Here is a 26,399-nt window from a genome sequence, read left to right on the forward strand (position 1 = left end):
TGTACAAGTAGGTAGGGGTATGCATAGATAATAACAGCATATTGTCTTTAAGCACATATATATATTTACAGCAGATGTATTTTTTTTGTAAAACAAACACACCCATCAATTGTTTGTGTTTGATAAATCTACACTCAAGCTGGGCAACGCTTGTGCAATGTCCACATGTAGCCTACACCTGTAGGGATATTAGTAGTTCTTGGATTTGGCCCCTAGGAAAATTATACATGTAACAGCGGATGAAACTAGCAAGTTATAGAATTAGAATATTGGGTTGTAGGACAGCTGAGTTGACTGAAGACTGGAGCATTCAACTTGCAGTTGGTTTCCACGGCAACATGTCTTTACATGACATGATGAAACTTTGAAACTAAGCTGCAAGGTACTTTCATAGCAAAGTGTTGTAGAACGAGTGTCATGAAACACATTGGTTTTTGCTATCTTGGCATAACTGTGATTTGACAGAGAACTATAATTTTGCTTGATAGGCTAGCCAGCCACAGCTATCCCAAATGATCCTAGCTAGCTGCTGTTACTGTCAGCTTTCAGCTTATACCTAGAACTGAATTGTCTGACCATCTTGAGAGGGCAAGTCAGTCAGGAGGGGAGTAGAGTCCTCAAATTCAAAACTTCTCTACATAGCAAAGTTAGCTTAGCGGAAAAGAAATGTAGCTTGGGCTAAGGCAAGTTTGACTGATTCTACGTCTGACTGCCATCCTTCAGACATTTGAGAAATAAAGGTCTAACTCTGGTTAGAAAAGCAAAAACGACACACAGTACTTCTTGAATTGTGTATCTGAGAGTCATTTAAATCCATCTAACTTCTGGAAAGTGGTCAAATCTTTTAAACAAAACTCCACCCCCCTTATTGCTCCAGAAGGTTATTACAGCCTCCGTTCCCATAATAGACTAAATATAAATGTGTGGTGCTTTTAACACTATCAGCCTCGAGACGCCAGCTAAAATAGGCTTTCCATTTATCTGATTGTCCAGTCCTTATATTTAGCCTCACATTGAAGTGTTTTACCATTCTTTTTACATAAATATTTGCATTCACAAGGTCCGCAAAAGCAAAACCTGATAAAAATGAATTTATATGAATGCTGTAAGTACAGAAATGGTTTTCTCCATGGGAAATTAATATCCAACTAGTCAGTGACAACTGTGTTGAGTTTGTAGTTTGTGGCAGCGACTATGTGAGTTTATTATAAACACGATGTCCTGGGATTTTCTATATTCTTTTATGTAGAAGAACCCCTTACCTTCTAATGGCTCTTGTGTAGCTTGTGAGCATCATAGAGCAAAACATATTATGTGTGTGTTCGTGAGAGTCTCAGTGATTCATAGATAGCATTTAATAATTTGTAGCTCAAACCAGACTCTAACAGACATTTTTGTAAAAATCCCTGCCCAGGGCCCTTTCGGGATACGCCCTTATATCAAAATATAATGTGGATAAAGAGTAACTTGTCTTACAGAACAGAGAGGGTGTTCTTAAATTGAAGTCTTTCAAACATAATCCAGGTAGAATCAGGAATTCCACAGGGTAACTGTTTAGGCCCCTTGCTTTTTTCAATCTTTACTAACGACATGCCACTGGGTCAATATATGCAAATTACTCAACACTATACACATCGGTTACTACAGCGACTGAAAAGACTGCAACACTTAACAAAGAGCTGCAGTTCGTTTCAGAATGGGGAGCAAGGAAGAAACTAGTCCAACATATTTCTAAAACTAAAAGCACTGTATTTGGGACAAATCCTTCACTAAACCCTAAACGTCAACTACATTTCATAATGAATAATGTGGAAATTTAGCTAGTTGAGGTGACTAAACTGCTTGGAGTAACCCAGAGGGGCGGCAGGGTAGCCTCATGGTTAGAGCGTTGGACTTGTAAACCAAAATGGTTGCAAGTTCAAATCACTGAGCTGACAATGTGCAAATCTATCGTTCGGCCCCTGAACAGGCAGTTAACCCACTGTTCCTAGGCCGTCATTGAAAATAAGAATTTGTTCATACTGCCTAGTTAAATAAAGGTAACAATACTAAAAAAAAATGAAATTGTCATGGTCAAAACATATTGATACAAGATAGCTAAGATAGGGAGAAGTCTGTCCATAATAAAGTGCTACTCTGCCTTCTTAACAACACTATCAACAAGGCAAGTCCTACTGGCCCTAGTTTTGTCACACCTAGACTACTGTTCAGGAGTGTGGCCTTGGCAGCGGGTAATGGGGATCCCTAATAAATACAAATACAAAAATAGAGGCCTCTAGTGGCCAAAAGGCCGTTTTAGCATAGGCAGAGCCATTGAGGACATCCATCATTTTAATGTAGTCAACTGGGTGGGACATACAACTTCATTAGCTGATCCCTCCTGTTGTTCCTGTCATCAGGAGGGATCAGCCAATCGTGAAGAAGAAAATTGACTAATTCTGCCTCAATGGTGCTGCCCATGCTGTCACAGACACCACAATGGCACAGATACAATGATTAGGCCTCTTTCCATCTCTATGAGATGGCCTGCCATGGGGCAGGTCTCCCCAGTGACCTCTCATTGGAACTCTTGACCTGTCCGTCGCCACCTTTGACCTGGCCCACCTGGCCACAGGCCAAGATCTTCAGACAGGTGGATTATATTTCAGCCGAAGAGTACAACACTGGACTATAAACTGGACACTTTTCCCCAACATGGTGTTGTCCTATTGCATGACATATAAGGCCTTATTCCAGCCAACCATGTCATGCTTGCAATGTTTGTGTAATTAGCAAATATTTTCATTATTATTGTGTTATAATTACGTGTGCCAGTAAACTATTGGTAAACTATTACTACCCATTACATTAATGATCTTAGAGATTTCAGTCATTTCATGTGGTATCCCCATAACATAGGATGTTATTGGAGCTAAAAGGGCCTCTGCCTCCAGAACCACTAAAAGACTACAAAGAGTCGCAGCGGTTCCTCACTTCCATGTCAGACTTACTTAATTGTCATAGTGTAGCGCGGTTCGTTCTGCGTTGTGTACTTTTAATTAGGACGCTGACACAACTGGAGGTCTGCTAGTTGAATGATTTTTATTTGCCCTGCACACGAAGTAACAACACACAATACTTTAGCCCTTGGCGCAGTCACAGCTCTCCGGCACCTTGCTATGCCGAAGGTCAGGCAAAAGAGACCGTCAAAAAGAAATAACAGGTGCTGCGTGCACACATTCACACCATACAATACAAGAAAAATGATATAGAACATAATTTGGACAAAATAAAAGACATACCTGCACACGAAGAAACAACACACAATACTTTAGCCCTTGGCGCAGTCACAGCTCTCCGGCACCTGCGCAAGCACATGGACACTCACAAACACTGTCCCAAGAACTCACAAGTTAACATAGGTACCCTAGTTAGCGAGCTCGGTGAAACTTGTTAACATAAATCTTTATATTGTCGACATTGTAACAAACTTATGGTAGCATAACAGTATATTGTGTAACATTACGACGGTTTTATATTAAACAATTTCAGAGCCAAGGACAACATACCTTGCTATGCCGAAGGTCCGGCAAAAGAGAACAATAAGGGGGTACGGAAATATCAGATAACCCGCAATGGGCCAAACCAAAATATACAAAACTTTTACAATCACATGTATGTACAATATTGATATGAAAAAGTGTTTGTACACCAAAGAATAACATTAGCTATGCAGCTGTAATTTAAAAAAAACACACTGAATTATTATTATTATCAAATTATTAACATCCCCTCCTGACCTGGCCTATTTGAATTGGTCCTTGTGTGCAACTTGGTGCATAATCTAGGGGAACAGCATCACACTGCTACAATAGCACAGGCTCAAATACATCACACAAATATTATTTTTGCTTTACAAAATCTTTTGAATCACATCATTTTGTTTATGAAAATGTAATTTGTGAATGAACTTGTCTTTTCACCCTGTGAATCCTTTCCAACTGTTGTTTCAAACAAAGGCTGCATGACAGCACAAGAAGATTTACTTGTCTTATACTGTTCAAATGTATCATGAAAGTATGAGCAATGGTAAAAGAAAATCTGCAAATTGCAGTACTAATCCTAGATGTTACATTTTATTTTATTTTAATTTTAACAGACAGTCTTATCTTGTGCATACATTTTAATATTTTTTCATACGGGTCCCCCATAGTAATCAAACCCATAACCCTGGCATTGCAAGCACCATGCTCTACCAACTGAACCACATGGGACCCTTACATGTTCTACTTACATGAATTTGACTGTGGTGTGGCCCCTTCTGTTGGACGCGGACAAACAATACACCAAAGACATGTATTGATCAGCCTTTTTGTTTGATATAATCTGTGTCTAAATCAGACAAACACACACATATCTATTAGAAAATGTATTTTTAGCTTTCAGGTCTGGTAAGCTGCTGTCAGGACCTACAGTGCCGAAAGTAGTTATCTTTTTATAATCCCCTGCTCAAGATAAAAATATTGGTACCAAAAAGACAGTAATGCGGATGTCCCTATAGAGACATTTAGATCTCATGAGCCAAATAAACTTTAACATGGACGGTGATGTCATTTTGCTATGTAGTAAAGTTGGGTGTAGCAAGTTCACTAATTTGAAGCACAGGACAGGCCTATCGAATGATACCTTATTTGATGCAGTCAGATGTACTGTTTAGTGTTTGCTTTAATCAATAATTGTTTTTTTATAAATACATTTAAAAAATCAAGTTTGGCCCCCGATATTAAGCACCAGTCAACTCATGTTACAGGTTAGCATTGTTAGAATGCCAACTCACCTTTATAAATAGTGTGTATTGTATAGTGCTTATTTACTGTGGTCCTTTATAGAGCATGGCGCTTGTAACACCAGGGTAGTGGATTTGATTCCTGGGACCACCCATTTGTACATTTTATGCACACGTCTGTATGTCACTTTGGACTAAATATTATTACTGGGCTAAATATTATTACTGCAGCTTTGTGTGCCTTTGCTATTAGCTGCTTACTGCACTTTCTACTCTATTTATTGGTATTTATCTACTGTTTACTGTTAAACATTGTGTAATTGTAGTGCTTATATCCCTAACCTTGCCCCAACCTGGGCTCGAACCAGGGACCCTCTGAACACATCAACAACCGCATCCCACGAAGCATCGTTACCTAACGCTCCACAAAAGCTGCAAGGGGAACAACTACTTCAAGTTATCAGAGTGTGTGACGTCACCGATTCAAACGCTACTTGCATGCACCGCTAAATAGCTAGCCATTTCACACCAGTTACAATTGCACTGCTATTGATTATTTGTCCTTTCTTATCAACTGTGTATGCTATGCTAATCACCTTATTAGCGGCTATGTTCCATTGCTTTGCTTGTTGTATAGCACCTTATGTACATTGCTGCTAATACATTAGCATACAAGTCTACACTGCTTTAGTAATCACTACAGCCTGTGTATTCTTACGCTTTCTTATCAATATAATACCACTATCACAACCACTTCTACTACACCTTTACCATTATCACCATCGCTATCTACTGTTCAATGCTGTGTGTGTGTGTGTGTTTTAAGGCGATAAATGACTGACTTGAGTATGTCTCCTGTTATGTCATTATCCCTCTGAGCGGGGACACAGGGGCTGATTGTCTCTATTCTAAACTGGCACCTCTCTGAGTTGATTATGAGTTGGTGGCGCTCTTTTTCATCACGTACAGTGGGGCAAAAAAGTATTTAGTCAGCCACCAATTGTGCAAGTTCTCCCACCTAAAAAGATGAGAGGCCTGTAATTTTCATCATAGCTACACTTCAACTATGACAGACAAAATGAGGGAAAAAAAATCCAGAAAATCACATTTTAGGATTTGTAATTAATTTATTTGCAGTATACACACACACAATAAAGGCGTTATTATACTGAGCAAGAGAATTGAAAACAATTTAGTGCTAATCAACTCAGCAATTCCAATGTGTGTGTACGGAGTCTTATTTACTTTAGCTACCTCTCAGGCCCAGGAAATGAAAAAGCTCCTGTGTTAATAGCCGACCCCAGGGAGGAATGTACTTTTGCAAGTCAATGCAGAAAAGGTCATATCTCTATTACACACCAGCCCTCTAAACACGACAAAGCAGTCATACAGCTATAACAAGCTCTGTGCACCAGCCTCTTTTCATGGATCTCATTCCATGTTGACTGTACTATACGGACTTTTACAAATCTTTAATTGAGAGTATTTTTACATTTTGCATTGGTTTGGTCATGCCACTGTCAGCCAAAAGAACAGGCTGAGAAAGATTATCACCACAGCAAGCAAGGTACTTGGAGTCAAACATACAGGCTTGGATGAAATCTTTAAGGTTAGGGCCCTCAGCAAGGCTCACGAAACCATTTCAGACCCAAGCCACGGCCTGCACCTTGACTTTGAACTACTCCCCTCCGGGGGCAGGTTTAGGGCACCTGCTTGACAATTTTTGCCACGTGTGATATCCCTTCTTAATCAGGTTAATGTCTCTATCCACCCACTAAAACCAGCAGGCTGCTCTTCTCCTAGAGTTTTCCTGCAACAGGGTGATCAAATTAAGATCCTACATCTGTACACTGACTGATTGTGGAAGTTAAGGACAAAACAGAACGTGCCGATGAACAGTTTAAAGCAAAGGATAGCTGTCCTATCGCCTCTGACCATAGAACATTGGTATTCGTTTTATTTTCATTTCCTGAAGAATCACCAACAGGTGATCTACTATGCACGGCCAACGTTCATTATGGTGTGTCTTGTCTCCGGTCACTTCGTGAGCATGCTGGTGGTCATAAGACTAAATTCCCTGTTTCTTTCTTTTGTAACCCACAGCTGTCTTATTACTACAGTACATTTTGCAAACAATTCTAGAAACCTGTTTTCACTTTGTCATTATGGGGTAGTGTGTAGGTGGGTGAGAAAAAAAATATAGAATCCTATCAAGACACAAGGTGAGACCCAGATGGTTGGAGTCTTACAATGTTTATTAATCCAAAGAGGTATGCAAGAGACTACTTGTGGACAGGCAAAAATGTCAAAACCAGATCAGAGTCCAGGAGGTACAGAGTGGCAGACAGGCTCGTGGTCAAGGTCAGGCAGGTGGGTACAGAGTCCAGAAACAGGCAAGGGTCAAAACCGGGAGGACTAGAAAAAAGAGAATGCAAAAAAACAGGAGAACGGTGGTTGACTTGGAAACATACAAAACAAACTGGCACAGAGAGACAGGAAACACAGGGATGCATACACTGGGGAAAACAAGCGACACCTGGAGGGGGTGGAAACAATAATGAGGACAGGTGAAACTGATGTGTGACATTACCCCCCCAGGGACCCCACCTGGCGTCCTACCTGGACGCATACCCGGTAGAATGGGGTGTCGGCGGTGGAAGATAGTGATGAGGGCTGAATCCAGGATGTCTCTAGAGGGAACCCAGCACCTCTCCTCCGGGCCCTAACTTTCCCAGTCAACCAGGTACTGGAAACTCCTGCCCGTGGTCGTTTTACCGTGTAGGCCGGTAAATGACACGGGGAGGGGGGGCCTTGGGACAGAAGATAAAGAACAGTGAGACAAAGGCTTAATCTTAGACACATGGAAGGTAGGGTGAATACGGAGGGTATGGGGTAACACAAGACGAACAGCAGTGGAACGCAGGACTATAGAGATGGAAAAAGGTCCAATGAAATGAGAGGGCAGTTTGCGGGACTCTACCCAAAGGGGCAGGTCCCATGTGGACAGCCATACCCTCTGCAGTAGCGGGGAGCTGGGGTCCGGCGACAGTCCGCTTGTCGACGATACCTGGAGTTGGTTTTGTGAATAGCCACCCTGGCTCTTCTCCAGCTACGTCGACAGCGGCGGACAAACATCTGGGCTGAGTGTACTCTGACCTCCTGCTCTTGTTCAGGGAAGAGTGGAGGCTGATTCCCCTTTCGAGTGCTCTATGGGGTCAGTTCCGTGGCAGAACTGAGAAGAGTGTCCCAGGTGTACTCCACCCAGACCAGTTGACGGCTCCAGGTAGTGGGGTTGTTTGAGACCAGGCACATTAAGGTGGTCTCCAGGTCTTGGTTGGCTCCTCCGACTGACCGTTAGTTTGGGGATGGAATCCGGATGACAGGTTGGCCGACGACACAATAAGGGCACATAATGCCTTCCAGAACTGAGGACCCCAATCGGAGACCATGTCTACCGGGAGTCCATGGATCCGGAAGACATGCTGCACCATAAGCTGGGCTGTCTCCTTGGCAGAAGGTAGTTTGTGGAGAGGGATGAAATGGGTGGCCTTGAAGAACCGGTCGACTACCGTCAGTAAACAGTGTTGCCATCAGATGGGGGGAGCCCAGTGGCATATGAGACAGGGGACGATGAGGAACCGGTAAGGGCTGCAGGAGGACATAAGGAGCTTGCAGCGGACTGTTGTTTTGAGCACACACTGTGCATGCGGTGACGAAGGCAGAGACGTCAGGGACCATTGTGGGCAACCAGAAACATTGTTGAAGGAAGGCTAGTGTACAACGGGACCCTGGATGACAGGTCAGCCTGGAGGAATGAGCCCATTCCAGGACCTGGGACCGGACTGGATTAGGGACAAACAGCTTGTTAGCCAGGCCCCCTTCAGGTCCAGGCTAGGAGTGTTGTACCTCGTGGACCAGGTTCTCAGTACCCCAATCCACAGTGACAGCAAGGCATGAGGTATCGAGAATGGTTTCAGAGGTCAAGGATGTTCACATTCTTTGACCCTGGGTGGTAGGAGATAGTGAAGTTAAATCTGGTGTACAGAAGGGCCCACCAGGCCTGCCTGGAGTTGAGGTGCTTGGCTGTACGGAGATATTCCAGGTTTTTATGGTCGGCCCAGACCAGGAATGGCTGTTCTGCTCCTTCCAGACAGTGCCTCCACTCTTCCAACGCTATCTTCACTGCCAGGAGTTCTCAGTTGCCAATATCCTAGTTCCTTTCAGCAGGATTGAGACAATGGGACAGGAAGGCACAGGGATTAAGCTCTGGTCCTGGGCAGATCGCTGGGACAGGATGGCCCCCACTCCAACATCTGAAGCATCCACTTCCACCACAAATTGATGCGAGGGGTCCTGATAGATGAGGATGGGTGCTGCTGTGAACCGATGCTTCAGGTCAACAAATGCTTTGTAGACAGCTGGAGACTATTTGAACGGTACCTTGGGAGAGGTGAGTGCCAAGAGGGAGGTGGCCAGGGTGATGTAGTCCCAAATGAAACGGGTGGTAGAATTTTGCAAAACCAAGAAGCCATTACAACTGCACCCTGGACGTTGGTCAAGGCCAAACCACCACTGCTTTCACCTTCACCTAGTTCTTCCCAACTGCATAGGCTCAGGAGTGTCCAACTCACCCGTCGTAGATTCACGAGAGAACTCGGGTGGCCTCGACTCATCTCTGAAGAGCTGCCTTCAGATCTTCATAGGAGGTGAATGTGCCATATCGGGTGCACAAGTGTGCCCAAGACCAGACCTCCTCTCACTCTTGTGTTCCCTTAGGCGTCCATCAATTTTAATGGTCAAGGCAATAAGGGAGTCGAGGTCCACCGGCAGTTCCTGAGCAGCTAGCTCATCCATAAGCTCCTCAGATAATCTGTGCATTAAAGTATCGAAAAGAGACTCCAGATTCCAGGCACTCTCGGCGGCCAACGTGCGAAAGTCCACCGCATAGTCTGCCACACTAGGGGAGTTTTGATGTAAGACAAGCAGTTTACTGGCTGCCTTTCTTTCTCCTGGGAACCGGAGATTCAAATACCTTTCTCACTTCTGCCATGAATTCCTCCAGATGACCACAAATGGCAGGTTGTTGTTCCCAAACTGCCGTAGCTTAGAAAAGCGCCTTTCCCGACAATAGCGTAATTATAAACGCTATCTTCGATCGGTCTGAAGGAAACGAAGATGACTATAGCTCAAAAATAAGCGTGCATTGAGAAAGAAAACCCCGGAAGGTACCAGGATTCCCCGAATATCACTCCGGAGGTGGTAAGCAGGGTTCTTGGGGAGCCGGGATAGGCTGTACAAACTCCACAGATAGGGGAAAAATGACTGGGGTGACTGGAATTTTTCAGAGGTGGCAGGCAGCCTCTGAGCTAACTCCCTGATTTTCTCCATAATAGCCTTTAACCCATGGTCGTGGTGTTCCGTCAAGGACCTGAGCCCTTCCAAAAGGCCCTGTACCAACTCCTCATGTCTCCTAATGGTGGCTCCCCTGCAGGGAGACAGTGTGGCGGAGCTGGTCAGCGTGGCGGACCAAGTCTGCTGAGCCTGTCATGGCCAGTTTGTTCTATCAAGGCACAAGACGAGACCCAGATGCAGACACAGGAGGCAGATGGTTGAAGTCTTACAATGTTTATTAATCCAAATGGGTACGCAAGAGAATAGTCGGGGACAGGCAAAAAGGTCAAAACCAGACCAGAGTCCAGGAGTTTAAAAGTGGCAGACAGAATGGTCAGGCAGGCGCGTACAAAGTCCAGAAACAAGTAATGGTCAAAACCGGGAGGACTAGAAAAAGAAGAATGCAAAAAGCAGGAGAACGGGGAAAACCACTGGTTGACTTGGAAACATATGGCACAGGGAGACAGGAATAAATACACTGGGGGAAAAAAGCGACACCTGGAGGGGGTGGAGACAATAATGAGGACAGGTGAAACAGATCAGGGTGTGACAAATTCAGGCTCTAACACAACAACTGTGGAATAAATCAAGGGGAATGAATACTTTATGAAGGCACTGTAACACACACACACACACACACACACACACACACACACATTTCCTCTGCCACCGGCCATGTCTCTATGGCCAAAAGGTGTCAAACAGGAGCGCTACCTGGTGGGTCTGGAAGGTGTGACACTGAGTTTGTTGTGGTGTGTGACACCATCATAGGGGGAGGTTCAGGATATGTGAAGTGTTTTTTTTACACACAGTAATTACGCTGCTCAGTATTTGTTTGTTTAACAACCAAGTTAAACCGATTTGACAGCCTGCACATGTGCAGTTTGACGTAAGACGACCGTTAGACCCAATGACGTGTTTTTTTTCATGAGCTTAGCTAGCCAACGTTGCCATGGCAAATGTGAACAAGGATTTCTATTGGAGACGCTATTTCTGCCTATCTTCATACTGTACTGTCTTTGTCACGGTCATTCAAATAATCTGAAGTTAGGCAGCATGTTGAGCAAATATGTGCTCTCGTCAAATAGAAGGCATGGCCAGAAAAACAGCATCTTTAACTTACTATTCTCAGTGTTGAAAGATGTGACCCACACCGTGGCTACTCTCCCCTGCACAATTTTGGAGTCCACCTCTAATTCTTCTTGATTTTCAGTAGCTGCTCAAATGACAATTTTACTCAATAATTTTGAACTAGAAACGCTAGATTCCCATCTCCATCCATAGCTAGCTACACCAGGACACAGACCAGAAGCTAACAATCAAGTTTTGCGTTGGTGTGATGTCAAATCCAAACTCAATATTAGGAAGGTGTTCTTAATGTTTTGTACACTCAGTGTAAACATCATTGGTTTCAACAGTTTCATGGAATTAATTGATGCTGTTTGATATAGATTTTTTAAAATGTAACATTTATTTAACTTGGTAAGTCAGTTAAGAACAAATTATTATCAACAATTTATGTTTAACAGAAAATATATCAGACTATAGGTGGCCTACCTTATTATGAAGGCCTATATAAACAGTACCAGTCAAAGGTTTGGACACACCTACTCATTCAAGGGTTTTTCTTTATTTTTACTATGTTCTACATTGTAGAATAATAATGAAGACATCAAAACTATGAAATAGCACATATGGAATCATGTAGTAACCAAAAAAGTGTTAAGTCAAAATCTATTTTATTTTATTCTTCAAAGTAGCCACCCTTTGCCTTGATAGCTTTGCACACTCTTGACATTGGCATTCTCTCAACCAGCTTCATGAGGTAGTCACCTGGAATGCATTTCAATTAACAGGTTTGCCTTGAAAAAAGTTAATTTGTGGAATTTCTTTCCTTCTTGATGTGTTTGAACAAGGTAGTGTGATTTATAGAAGATAGCCCTATTTGGTAAAAGACCAAGTCAATATTATGGCAAGAACAGCTCAAACAAGCAAAGAGAAACGACAGTCCATCATTACTTTAATCTTGCAACTACCGCTCCCGGATCCGGGAGAATTGTCATCAACTGACACGAATTAGCATAACGCAACAGACAAAAAATATTACTAGAAAATATTCATATTCATGAAATCACAAGTGAAATATATTGAAACACAACTTTGCCTTTTGCTAATTACCCTGTAATCTCAGATGTTGAAATTATGCTTTACTGCGCCCGGCCTGCCACAGGAGTCGCTGGTGCGCGATGAGACAAGGATATCCCTACCAGCCAACCCCTCCCTAACCCGGGCGATGCTAGGCCAATTGTGCGTCGCCCCACGGACCTCCCGGTCGCGGCCGGTTAGGACAGTGCCTGGTCGCGAACCCAGAGTCTCTGGTGGCACAGCCACAGCCTTTAACCACTGCGCCACCCGGGAGGCCAATTATATGCATATAATCTGTTTACTTTGGGATCGTTATTTTTCCAAAAAATGAAAATAGTGCCCCCTAGTTTCAAGAGGTTAATTTGTTTTATTCACTTCTTAAACACACTCTGCGACACCAGATGTCCTAGCCGTGTCTGAATCCTGGCTTTGGAAGGTCACCAAAACCCTGAAATTTCCATCCCTAACTATAACATTTTCCAACAAGATAGAACTGCCAAAGGGGGGTGAGTTGCAATCTACAGCAGAGATAGCCTGCAGAGTTCTGTCTTACTATCCAGGTCTGTGCCCAAACAATTTGAGCTTCTAGTTTTAAAAATCCACCTTTTCAGAAACAAGTCTCTCACCCTTTCTGCTTGCTATAGAACACCTTCTGCCCCCAGCTATGTCCTGGACACCATATGTGAATTGATTGCCCCCCATCTATCTTCAGAGCTCGTGTTGTTAAGTGACCTAAACTGGGACATGATTAACACCCCGGCCATCCTACAATCTAAGCTTGATGCCCTCAATGTCATACAAATGATCAATGAACCTACCAGGTACAATCCCAAATCCTTAAACACAGGCACCCTCATAGACATCATCCTAACCAACCTGCCCTCTAAATACACCTCTGCTGTCTTCAACCAGGATCTCAGCAATTACTGCATCATTGCTTGCGTCCGTAATGGTTCTGCTGTCAAATGACCACCCCTCATCACTGTCAAATGCTCCCTAAAACACTTCTGTGAGCAGGCCTTTCTGTAACAGTATTTTTATTGGAATTTCACAATTTACCTCAGGTTCTAGGTAATTTAGATAAGGTTCCCATACTTTGTAGAACTGGTCTGTTTTAGAATGCAATGTACATGTCAGATATTCCAGAGGCACCCATTCAAATAGTATCTTATGCCAGTCTTTAATAGAAGGAACCTTATCACTAATCCACTGTAAAAGGATGTTTTTCCTCGCTGCGAAGGTAAGGATGTTGTAAAGCCTCCTTTTACCCACAGAAGTAACATGCCTACTAGGGAGACCTAACAGTAAAGAAACTGGGTCCAATTCTAGAGAAGTCTCAATGTCTAACCAAATAGAGAGTCATCATTTGTGATCCAGTCAGAAATATAACAAAGGTGGGCACACCATTGATAGAACCTGATATTGGGCAGGTCCAAGCCGCCCATAGAACTTGGCAGCTGCAATATTGCCATCTTAAGTCTTGGCTTGCGTTTACTCCATATAAAGGAACTTAGCCATCCATTTACATCCTTTATTAACTTATTGAAGAGTAATACTAGGATCATTTGGATTGGGTAACGTAGTCTAGGTAAAATGTTCATTTTCAAGAGGGATATTCTACCCAACCAATAAATCGGGAGAGAGTTCCAGCGCTCCAGATCCTGTCTTATTGTATCAAACAAGAGAACAAAATTGGCTTTGTACATTTGCTGGAATTTAGGAGTTACAAATATACCCAGATACATGAAACCTGAGGGAGACCATTTAAAACGGAAGGCGGGAGAAGTATTAGGTACAGAGTGTAGGCTACCAAGTGGCATAGCCTCTGACTTCGTAAGGTTAATCTTGTAGCCTGAGAATTCGCTGAATAATTAAATAATATTAATAAGAGATGTAATTGAAGTCTCGGGACTAGAGATGAATATCAGGACATCATCAGCATACAAGCGTATTTTATGGTGAACATCACCAATGAGCAGCCCCTGTATAACAAGTGCAAAGAGGAGGGGGGATAAAGGACAGGCCTGTCTGGTACCTCTGTGTATAGAGAAGCTATTTGACCTTAGCCCATTAGTAAGGACAGCAGCCTGAGGATCATCATATAAAACTTTCACCCATTTTATAAAGTTGTCCCCCAGACCAAATTTATTTAGAGCAAATAATAGGTAAGACCACTCTACATGATCAAATGCTTTCTCAGCATCTAGGGAGAGCACAACACCATCCACAGCACTTTGTTGGTAGGCTTGAATTACATTAAGAAGCCGCCTGACATTGTTGCATGACTTACGGCCCTTAATGAAGCCAGTTTGGTCTCCTTTCACAATTAGTGGCAGTGAGTCCTCTAATCTTGTGGCTAGAATTTTAGAAAGCAATTTTCTATCCAGATTCAGAAGGGAAATTGGTCTGTACGAGGAACAAGACTCTGGACATTTTTCCTTTTTTGGGAATAAGTGAAATGTTGGCTTCTCTCAGTGTTTGAGGGAGTTGGTCATTTGAAAATGAGTGGTTAAACATATCATGCAATGGCTCAAGGATCAGGCCATGGAACTCTTTATAGAACTCACTACAAAACCCGTCTGGTCCTGGGGCCTTACCATTTTGCAGATTCTTAATTGCGAACATTATCTCTTCCTTGGTAATAGGGGCATTGAGGAGGGACCTCTGCTCTTTGGAGATAGTAGGGAGCTCAATCTTACAAAAGAAGTTCTCCATTAATTTGGGTGCATCCTTTGGCAGTTCTGAGGCATAAAGGTTTGTGTAAAATTTCTTAAGAGTCACTTATCAATTTATTTTCATATAAATGATTACCATCAGAATCAGTAATAGTAGCAATTGAGTCAGCTCTCTTTTTAGCTAGGTATGTCAATTACTTAACTGGCTTATCGCCATGTTCATATAGCTTTTGCCTGACAAATTTCATTTTCTTTTCAGGAGAGAGTCTAACGAGTTCAAACCCCCGAGCTGACAAGGTACAAATCTGTCGTTCTGCCCCTGAACAGGCAGTTAACCCACTGTTCCCAGGCCGTCATTGAAAATAAGAATATGTTCTTAACTGACTTGCCTGGTTAAATAAAGGTAAAAAAAAAAAAAAAAAAAAAATTAAAAAAAATGTTGATCTAATGACTGATATTTCCTTTAATAGGGCAGGAGTGGGCGTTATAATGTAGTCCTTCTCTTTAGTCTCTAATTTCTCCTCTAACATTTTTTGCTTTTCACGCTTTTTCCGTCTCTTAGTAGCTGTGTATGACATAATCAGACCCCTGGCATACGTTTTACAAGTCTCCCAACGGAGTGAGGGGTTATCTGTTGTTTGAGTTAATAGAGAAAAATGCTTTACACTCTGTAATAAAATATGATGTGAATGTATGGTCTTTAAGAATGGTTGTGTTCAATCTCCAATGTCTTGACCGATTGAATGCCCCGTTGAGTTTTATGTCCAGGATCACCTCAGCATGATCAGACATGACTATGTTTCCTATCCTAGCAGATAAAACAGACTGCAAAGACGTCCTGGGCATAAAACAAATAATCTATTCTAGCCTGACATCCATGAGGTGCAGAGAAAAAAGTGAACTCTCTGTTGGAGGGATGAAAAGCTCTCCAGACATCCGCATACCCCAGATCATCACAAATAGCTTTAAGTGACTTAGCTTGAGGAGAGAGTGAAGCTATACCCCTGGGAAACTTATCAATAAGGGGGTTCAACAAGCAGTTAAAATCTCCTCCAACCACTGCAGTGTCCGAGTATAATTCTGAAAAGTCTAGAAATACCTTACCTGCCATTGTATCTTGACCATTCAATATCCAGACTGGATCCTACTGTAAAAGTGGGGTGGTACCTTTTTCCATGTGTTGAACTCTCCTCTATCTCACCGAGCATAAACAAATGATATGAACCCTGAACTCGAACTATACTAAACCCAAAAATTAAACATGTAAAGATCCAAAAGGGGGTTTTCCCACTAGCTAACATGCAGAGGATTTCAACTCTCCGCATTGGCGCTCAATAGCCTCATCCTTTATATGTATGGAAAAGAAAATCAATAGAAGAAGATTGAGGCTCTTCCACCTAAAAGCAAGCCTGGGCACCAATATGGATTCACACATATCTCTGCCTGAGCTATAGCGGCTATTACTTTAGCAAGAAAAATAATAAAGTTTTGAATATTACTGAGCCGGAGTACGTGAGGACTCACACCACTGTTTCATGATCAGATTCAACCAAAAATAAACAAAGTTATCCAATGCTGTGGAGGTGCAGTTTAAAGTTATTTACCCGAGAGAGTCAATAAACGCAGCAGCCTCTTCAGGTGTGTAGAGCTTTTTAGGTGATCCGTTGACCATAATCTTCAATGTGGCCGGGTACAACAGTGCGTAGTCCATCTTCATTCTCCTGAGTCGTGTCTTCGCCTCATCAACCGCTTTGCATCTTCGTACAACCGCAGTGGAATAATCATTGAAGAATGAGACCTTTGGACTTTTGCGTTGACTACCATCAGAGCCGATGATTCTAGCCGTGTCCATGACGCGCTGCTTGTCGGTGAAGTTGTGGAACTTTATAACCACCGGCCGTGGGTGCTGATTGGGACCGGGTATCGGTGCTTGAGAGCGATGGGCTCTGTCCAGCTTCACACGACCAGCCTTAGTGTCCATTTGTAGGTAGCCAGGGATCCATTCCTTAAAGAATTTTACTGAACGTGTCCCTTCAGAATTTTCCGGGAGTCCCACAACACGAATATTGCATCTGGGTCCTCGATTATCCAAGTCGTCAATGTGCTCCGCCATTTCGCACACCTGTTTCTCAACTGCTTTTATCTTAGCGCCCATAGATGTAGTTGAAGTTTCCACTGCAACAATTCTTCCTTCCACCTCAACAACACGTTTCACAACCCTCTGAATTTCAGGTGAATGGCCTGCTTTTGCTTCCAAGACCCTTCTTATCTTAGCATCGATCACTTTATTTATGTTATCAGTCATATTTTGAATCACCAGGTCCATTGTGTCTGGATCTGCAATGGTGTTAGCTTCGCTAATGTTAGCTAGTTCCTCTTGCACATCCACAGGGGTGTTGGTTTTGGTCGACTTCTTAGTAGTTCTATTGGGTATGTTGTCAGAGAGTTTTGCAAAATAGCCGTCAAGACTCATTATATGGTAACTTATTTAGCCAATTCTATCACTTTTTCAAGATAGGAGATTAATGTAAAAATATAAATTTATGAATGCCACGAGAGCTCGCTGAAACACTGTGTTCTCTCCTCATTCCGTCAGTAGAAGATGCCTGGTTATTCTTTAAAAGTGCTTTCCTCACATTCTTAAATAAGCATGCCCCTTTCAAAAAATGTAGAACCAGGAACAGATATAGCCGTGGTTCAGTCCATAACTGACTGGCCTTTTCCAGCACAAAAACATCCGTACTGCATTAGCATTGAATAGCCCCCGCAACATGCAACTTTTCAGGGAAGTTCAGAACCAATATACACAGGCAGTTAGGAAAGCAAAGGCTAGCTTTTTCAAACAGAAATTTGCATCCTGCAGCATAAACTCCAAAAATTCTGGGATACTGTAAAACCATTGGAGAATAAGAGCACCTCCTCCCAGCTGCCCACTGCACTGAAGCTAGGAAACACTGTCACCACCGATAAATCCATGATAATTGAGAATTTCAATAAGCATTTTTCTACGGCTGGCCATGCTTTCCACCTGGTCAACCCTACCCTGGTCAACAGCCCTGCACCCCCCACAGCAACTTGCCCAAGTCTCCCCCATTTTTCCTTCACCCAAATCCAGATAGCCGATGTTCTGAAAGAGCTGCAAAATCTGGACCCCTACATATCAGCAGGGCTAGACAATCTGGACCCTCTTCCTAAAATTATCAGCTGAAATTGTTGCAACCCCTATTAGCCTGTTTAACCTCTCTTTCGTATCGTCTGAGATCCCCAAAGATTGGAAAGCTGCCGCGGTCATCCCCCACTTCAAAGGGGGACATTCTTGACACAAACTGCTACAGACCTCTATCCACCACATTCTTATCGGCAGAGTTCAGTGTGTCAAATCGTAGGGCCTGTTGTCGGGACCTCTGGCAGTCTATGGGATGCCACAGGATTCAATTCTCAGGCCGACTCTTTTCTCTGTATACATCAATGATGTCGCTTTTGCTGCTGGTGATTCTCTGATCCACCTCTATGCAGACGACACCATTCTGTATACTTCTGGCCCTTTTTTTTGACACTGTGTTAACTAACCTCCAGACGAGCTTCCATGCCATACAACACTCCTTCCGTGGCCTCCAACTGCTCTTACATGCAAGTAAAACTAAATGCATACTCTTCAACCGATCGCTACCAGCACCTGTCCGCCCGTCCAGCATCACTACTCTGGACGGTTCTGACTTAGAATATGTGGACAACTACAAATACCTAGGTGTCTGATTAGACTGTAAACTTACCTTCCATTATCACATTAAGCATCTCCAATCCAAAATTAAATCTAGAATCGGCTTCCTATTTTGCAACAAAGTATCCTTCACTCATGCTGCCATACATACCCTCATAAAAATGACTATCCTACCAATTCTTGACTTTGGCAATGTAAATTACAAAATAGCCTCCAACACTCTACTCAGCAAATTGGATGCAGTCTATCACAGTGACATCAATTTTGTTCCCAAAGCCCCATATACTACCCACCACTGTGACCTGTATGCTCTCTTTGGCTGGCCCTCGCTTCATATTCGTTGCCAAACCCACTGGCTCCAGGTCACCTATAAGTCTTTACTAGGTAAAGCCCCACGTTATCTCAACTCACTGGTGACCATAACAGCACCCACCCATAGCACACACTCCAGCAGGTAAATTTCACTGGTCACCACAAAAAGCCAATTCCTCCTTTGGCCACCTTTCCTTCCAGTTCTCTGCTGCCAATGACTGGAACGAATAGTAAAAATCACTGAAGCTGGAGATATCTTCCTCACTGACTTTAAGGACCAGCTGTCAGAGCAACTCACAGATCACTGCACCTGTACATTGCCCATCTTGTAAATAGCCCAAATAGCCCAACTACCTCATCACCATACTATTATTATTTTTTTGCTCCTTTGCACCCCAGGATCTCTACTTGCACATTCATCTTCTGCACATCTATCACTCCAGTGTTTAATTTCTAAATTGTAATCATTTGCCAAATATGGCCTATTTATTGCCTTTATCTCCCTTATTTTACCTAATTTGCACACACTGTATATAGACTTTATTTATTGTGTTTTTGACTGTATGTTTGTTTATTCCATGTTTAACTGTGTATTGTTTTTTGTGTAGCACTGCTTTGCTTTATCTGGGCCAGGTAGCAATTGTAAATGAGAACTTGTTCTCAGCTAGCCTACCTGGTTAAATAAAGGTGAAATAAAAAGAGAAATGTAGCTTGTTTTGGATGCTCTGAATCGATGTGTACGACAGCGTGTTCCAGTTCTCACCAATATCCAGCATCTTTGCACGGCAATTGATGAGGATTGGGACAAAATTCCAAAGGCCACAATCAACAGCCTGATCACATCTATGCTGAGATGTCGCACTACATGAGGCAAATGGTGGTCACGTCAGATACGGAATGGTTTTCTGATCCACCTCCCTAACTTTATTTGTTATATATTTTTTTATCTGTGACCAGCAGATACAGATCTGCATTCCCAGTCATGTGAATTCCATAGATTGGGGCCTAATTCATTTATTTCAATTGATTGATTTCCTTATATGAACTGTAACTCGTTAAAATATTTGAAATGGTTGCATTTATATTTTTGTTCATTGTGTGTATAGACCTTCACAATAATGCAAACAAAGAAAGGTACACCACTACAGAGGAAAAACATAGGTACAAGGTAAGCATTTAAGTATTTAATACTTTAAAAAAATGATTGACCTTGGGAGAATTGATGTACAGTCGTGGCCAAAAGTTTTGAGAATTACACAAATATTAATTTCCACAAAGTTTGCTGCTTCAGTGTCGTAAGATATTTTTTTGTCAGATGTTACTATGGAATACTAAAGTATAATGCCAAAGTGCCAAAGGCTTTTATTGACAATTACATGAAGTATAACGGCGTTCTTCGTTTGTGGAAAGAGAGTCGGACCGAAATGGAGCGTACTGGTTACTCATGTCTTTAATTAAGAGATTGCGATACATGAAATAACTTATACATATACAAAAACAACAAACGGAATGAAAACCTATTACAGCCTATCTGGTGAAACTACACAGAGACAGGAACAATCACCCACGAAATACACAGCGAAACCCAGGCTACCTAAATACGGTTCCCAATCAGAGACAACGAGAATCACCTGACTCTGATTGAGAACCGCCTCAGGCAGCCAAGTCTATGCAAGACCCCTACTCAGCCGTAATCCCAATAATTACAAAAAACCCAATACGAACCACAACATATAAACCCATGTCACACCCTGGCCTGACCAAACATATAACGAAAACACAAAATACAATGACCAAGGCGTGACATGAAGTTGATGCAAAGAGTCAATATTTGCAGTGTTGACCCTTCTTTTTCAAGACCTCTGCAATCTGCCCTGGCATGCTGTCAAGTAACTTGTAGGCCACATCCTGACTGATGGCAGTCCATTCTTGCATAATCAATGCTTGGAATTTGTCAGAATTTGTGGGGTTTTGTTAGTCCACCCGCCTCTTGAGGATTGACCACATGTTCTCAATGGGATTAAGGTCTGAGGAGTTTCCTGGCCATGGACCCAAAATATTGATGTTTTGTTCCCCGAGCCACTTCGTTATTTTTTTGCCTTATGGCAAGGTGCTCCATCAGGCTGGAAAGGCATGTTTAATCACTAAACTGTTCCTGGGTGGTTGGGAAATATTGCTCTCGGAGGATGTGTTGGTGCCATTCTTTATTCATGGCTGTGTTCTTCGGCAAAATTGTGAGTGAGCCCACTCCCTTGGCTGAGAGGCAACCCCACACGTGAATGGTCTCAGGATGCTTTACTGTTGGCATGACACAGGACTGATGGTAGAGCTCACCTCGTCTTCTCTGGACAAGCTTTTTTCCGGGTGCCCCAAACAATCAGAAAGGGGATTCATCAGAGAAAATTACTTTACCCCAGTCCTCAGCAGTCCAATTCCTGTACCTTTTGCAGAATATCAGTATGTCCCTGATGTTTTACCTGGAGAGAAGTGGCTTCTTTGCTGCCCTTCTTGACACCAGGCCATCCTCCAAAAGTCTTCGCCTCACTGTGTGTGCAGATGCACTCACACCTGCCTGCTGCCATTCCTGAGCAAGCGCTATACTGGTGGTGCCCCGACCCCGCAGCCGAATCAACTTTAGGAGACGGTCCTGGCGCTTGCTGGACTTTCTTGGGTGCCCTGAAGCCTTCTTCACAACAATTGAACCGCTCTCCTTGAAGTTCTTGATGATCCGATAAATGGTTGATTTAGGTACAATCTTACTGGCACCAATATCCTTGCCTGTGAAGCCCTTTTTGTGCAAAGCAATGATGAGTGATCTCCTCGTCAACACTCACACCTGTGTTAACGAGAGAATCACTGACACGATGTCAGCTGGTCCTTATGTGGCAGGGCTGAAATGCAGTGGAAATGTTTTTTGGGGGATTCAGTTCATTTGCATGACAAAGAGGGACTTTGCAATTAATTGCAATTCATCTGATCACGCTTCATAACATTCTGGAGTATATGCAAATTGCGATTATACAAACTGAGGCAGCATAATTTGTGAAAATAATATTTACGTCAATCTCAAAACTTTTGGACACACCTTGTAGTCAGAACTGAATTTATGTAGCCAGATTGCTGCCAAAAGGTTGAACGCATGTATCGTTAGATTCACAAGAAAATCCATACATAAATTGTTAGGATCGTAATAAAAGCCATACTTGAAACATGAAACGTAAACATAAAATTTAATCTGTGAACATTCAAACCCCATGTTACGATTACGGACTCACATTTTAGGCTTGAACAAATCTTGTGTTGCAATTCTGACATACAATAATACCTTTCAGAGTTTTGGCAGTTCCATTTCACCAACAAAAAAAACATACACAAAACTCCCTGTGAGGAGTGCTACACAAACAAGCTTAACACAGTATAAAAAAACATTTAAGTCAGAGAAACCGGAAAGAGGTATTCTGCACTTATTCAAAGTTAAAAGTCTCCATTCTCTATTACTCCACAGTTGAGTTTACTTCACATTTAGGTAGCTAATGTAATTGATTTGTTTGCCAGTGCAAGTCTGGATAGCATGCGCTGTATTCTGCCTACAACAGTGAAGTTTCAGTCCGCTAGGTGCATCTCTACAGCATGGGAATATCTCTGGGTGACGTCGACATGAACATATGGACTTTGAAATTAACAAGGGTGAAGTTAAACGTAGGCTAAGTCTGGCATAAGTTTATTCTCACGCTTTACAATAACTCTGTTGCAGTGGTCTTTGGTGGTCTCCGTATAGGCTATCCCTTCCATCGCAATACTGCTGCCCAGTTGAAGAGCTTGTGATCTTCGGAAAAGCACCCCTCAGCCTCAGAATATTCCCTTCTAGAGGTATGCAGCCATAGTCTTTATACCCTAGTGTAGACCTATTTGCCTACTAGCCAAAATAAAGTGCAGAGCATGCATGAGGCGTGCAACTCATCAGTCCAACATATTTGAACATTTAATTCATCCTTCATTCAGTCAGTATGTCATCCATTCTGTCATTTGTCTGAGATGCAATAGGATCTAACTCAAAGAGAATAGAACAGTCTTATCCATTTGTTTATTGAAAGCCAGTGTGTATTTGAAATGATCTAAATTCTCCGAAGTTCTTTAGCCTATCACTTTAATATTTCAATGTTTAATTTGGCTCTTACAAGCCTACATACAGAGTGGAATTTGCAAATACAAAAGTCAAAATGCCTAATATAAGGCCTACAGTACGTGCTCCAAATACAGGGAAAAGTGTGATTCATTAGGTTACATGATCACCACAGTAGCCCAACGCTGCTATAAAAATGTATTACGCAATTATATTGCCATTAAATAACACAACAACATGGCATATTTAGATAGTGGAATAAGCCTAAATCATATTTACTTTCTATTTTGCAGCTCAGGTGGTTATTCTAGACAAGGCTCGTCTGGGTCTTTAGAGTATCAATCTCACACAAGTCATTTGGCCCAAGCCTATACCATGCCATCTGCTGGTACAACGTTGTTATCGAATGCCATTCTGAAACAAGCTCTCGACATTTATTTTGGAAATGAAACCGGAAGCTGCAAAGCAACACTAACGTCTGGGCTTGAGTTGCTTGATTGACTAGCTAACTTTGACAAGCTACGTTCGGTTCATGTCCTTTGCAGATGCCACATTCCTGACAAAAGTTTGTACATAGTTTGGGGACCGAGTGGTGTAGCGGTCTAAGGTGTCACTACAGACCCAGGTTTGATCCCGGGCTGTAACACATCTGGCCGTGACCGGGCGCACAATTGTCCAGGTTAGGCGAGGGTTTGGCTGGGATAGACCGTCATTGTTAATAAGACTTAGTTCTTAACTGACTTGCCTAGTTAAATAAACAACAAATAAATATTAAAAATATCTGTAACTGAGTAAAGGGAGATGTAAGAATTTAAAGTATAAATGTTCATAACTTAAGGTTTGTACATTTTACAGATCTAATTTAACGTTTCATGCATGGCTTTTCTTCTGATCCTTTACGAGATGTACGTTCAACCTTTTGGCAGCTATCTGGCTCCATATGAATTCCACAAACCCTCGCCACTACTCAACTCAAGAGTTAATGTGAACTTCCCTAACCATGGAGTTTAGTTTTATAGCCAAATCATGCTGCTTTTGCCTTCCGGGGTGAACTGCTAAGTTCCATTCAAACCAAACATTGTGTGCGTGGTATTGCAACACGTTGTATATGACTTCCAAACTTCCTAGAGCCTACCGGTTCCTGACCATTTTGGGATTGCAATCCTTTTGGCAACATCGAAGAGGAAACTGACCAGATTTCCCATAGCCTCAAGTTTTCGTCTGCATTTTCAACCGAGAGAAACATGTGCTGCAAATGGGGCGCACAGTTAGGCTACTCATGCGTCCAGTTCCTTTCTAGGTTACTTGAAAGCACCCTTTGATTTGCTGACCGCCAACCTTTAAAAATACATTGCAACTTTAGAAATGACACACCGAGGAGAAACCAAGGGCAACGCAAACTACAAATCACTGGGTTGATTTGCAACAATATAGTGTTCGCTTAGGGAACACAGTTACATTTAGGAGGACACACACACACCGAAATACTGTTGCTGAAGTGAAAGCATATCTTATATCAAAGTAAAATTACCTAGCTTGACTGTTTCTTGTCGAAACGGTGCGTTTTCTAGCCGAACCCCCCTTTTTGCGTTTGGTACAGTCCACTGCTCCTTTTGATCACTCCAGTATCGGATCTAGAGCACAGCACAACATGTTGAAGACCGAATGTTCCAGGGCGCAGAGCAAACTTTAACTTTGGCTCGTCGTATCAGCGGGGACTAAATACCAAAATACAGCCATGCTATGAATATAGTTATGAGTTCAGTCTTTGTTGATTTGAAGGCTCTTCTTTGATATTTCGATAAGACCGAAATATTTGCAGCAAATAAGAAAGAAAAAGACTGACCGAGAGCGAGCGAGAGAAGGGAATCAAAGATGCAGGTCTCTGTGGTGCTGTGTAGCATGATAACTTTCTTTCTTCGCAGTCAAGGTAAGTTGCATTTTAACATGTCATCTCGTAAAAAACGTCACCGTATCTTGGAGCCACTGTTTAATATCCGGCTGCGGGAGGATGATTCGAAGAGTGAATGTTATGATATCCAAACAACCGTGTCGTTTTTTGTTTTCTTTCAGCCCTCAATTCTAGTCCATTGCTTTGAAATACGCATGAGTTTCATAACAACAAAAGTTAATGTTTTGCATAAATTTAGACAGAATAATTGTGGGGATAACTTTTTTTATGTGACATGATTGCAGCCCTATCAAAATACAATCGGAATAATGGATCTCATTGCACAAAGACTGATGGGTCCGTCAATCAGGCGTCACATTAGCCTTCTAGCCTGACAATGCGAAGCCTAAGGCAAATACGTACATTTTAGGCCATTGGAGGAATAGTGATTTTCGCTTGCTTTGTTTTTGAATTACCAAAAAATAGCCTATTATAGGCTATTGCAGACTTTTTTTCTGCATCACTCGCATTGTTTACAGTCTGTCAATGTTTTTGTTGTCGGTTTACACATTGCCGCTAGCCTATACTTGAGCGAAGATTAAATCCTTGGCACGGACCTACTCATCCTCGGCACAGGTTTAATTTAACGAGAGTATGCACGTCTTCAATTTGCCTTCAATTCCAGACAGCCGCTATTTAAAACAGCAGAAGCGTATACCTTTTACACGTTCAATCAGCCGCATACCGATCATATGACTGTGGATGTCTGAATGATGGACATGTTTAGAATGTATCATATTTAACCATCTATAGAACAGCATGTATTTATATTTATTAGGATCCCCATTACCCGCTGCCAAGGCGGCAGCTACTCTTCCTGGGGTCCAAACAGGATTAAAACAAGTAGGCCTACATCACGACGAAACATAACAGCCTACATCCTAAAAAAAAAAAAAATCATAATGCAAGACATTTATTACATTATTACTATATTATTACAAATGTACAATACACCAATATTACAATGTGTGTGTGTCACAGTTGTGCCATGAGGTGTTGTTATATCTTTTTTTTGTTAAAATCTGATTTTACTGCTTGCTTGAGTTACTTGATGTGGAAGAGTTCCATGTTGTCATGGCTCTATGTAGTTCTGTGTGTTTCCCAGAGTCTGTTATGGACTTGGTGACTGTGAAGAGACCATGTCTTGTAGGTCATGTATGGGTGTCTTAACTGTGTGTTAAGTGTTCAACATGTCAATACCACTCACAAAGTCAAGCAGTGATGCAGTCAATCTCTCCTCTACTTTGAGCCAGGAGAGATTTACATGCATGTCATTGATGTTAGCTCTTCGTGTTCATTTAAGGGGCAGCCATGCC

At 42.3% G+C, this 26,399-nt stretch overlaps 1 protein-coding gene and 1 long non-coding RNA gene across 4 annotated transcripts in view; one reads left to right on the plus strand and one right to left on the minus strand.

The window, feature by feature from the left end:
• Positions 1-7,127: 7,127 nt before the first annotated feature.
• On the minus strand, positions 7,128-25,061 carry LOC124033957. The gene is made up of 3 exons (XR_006838477.1): positions 24,664-25,061; positions 7,385-7,575; positions 7,128-7,180 (listed from the first exon to the last, which is right to left on the minus strand). It is a non-coding gene; the product is annotated as an uncharacterized LOC124033957 (long non-coding RNA).
• The window catches only part of lrp4 (low density lipoprotein receptor-related protein 4), a 242,510-nt gene continuing 240,855 nt past the window's right edge, over positions 24,745-26,399 (plus strand). The window contains exon 1 of one of the 3 annotated variants that reach the window (XM_046346503.1): positions 24,745-25,062. In XM_046346503.1, coding sequence (XP_046202459.1) covers positions 25,008-25,062 — 55 coding nt within the window. In that variant the 5' untranslated portion in view covers positions 24,745-25,007. The remainder of the gene's footprint in view (positions 25,063-26,399) is intronic. The other 2 variants (XM_046346501.1, XM_046346502.1) reach the window with 2 other exon arrangements.

The sequence above is a fragment of the Oncorhynchus gorbuscha genome, linkage group LG04 (genome assembly GCF_021184085.1).
Source record: "Oncorhynchus gorbuscha isolate QuinsamMale2020 ecotype Even-year linkage group LG04, OgorEven_v1.0, whole genome shotgun sequence".
Classification (NCBI taxonomy): domain Eukaryota; kingdom Metazoa; phylum Chordata; class Actinopteri; order Salmoniformes; family Salmonidae; genus Oncorhynchus; species Oncorhynchus gorbuscha.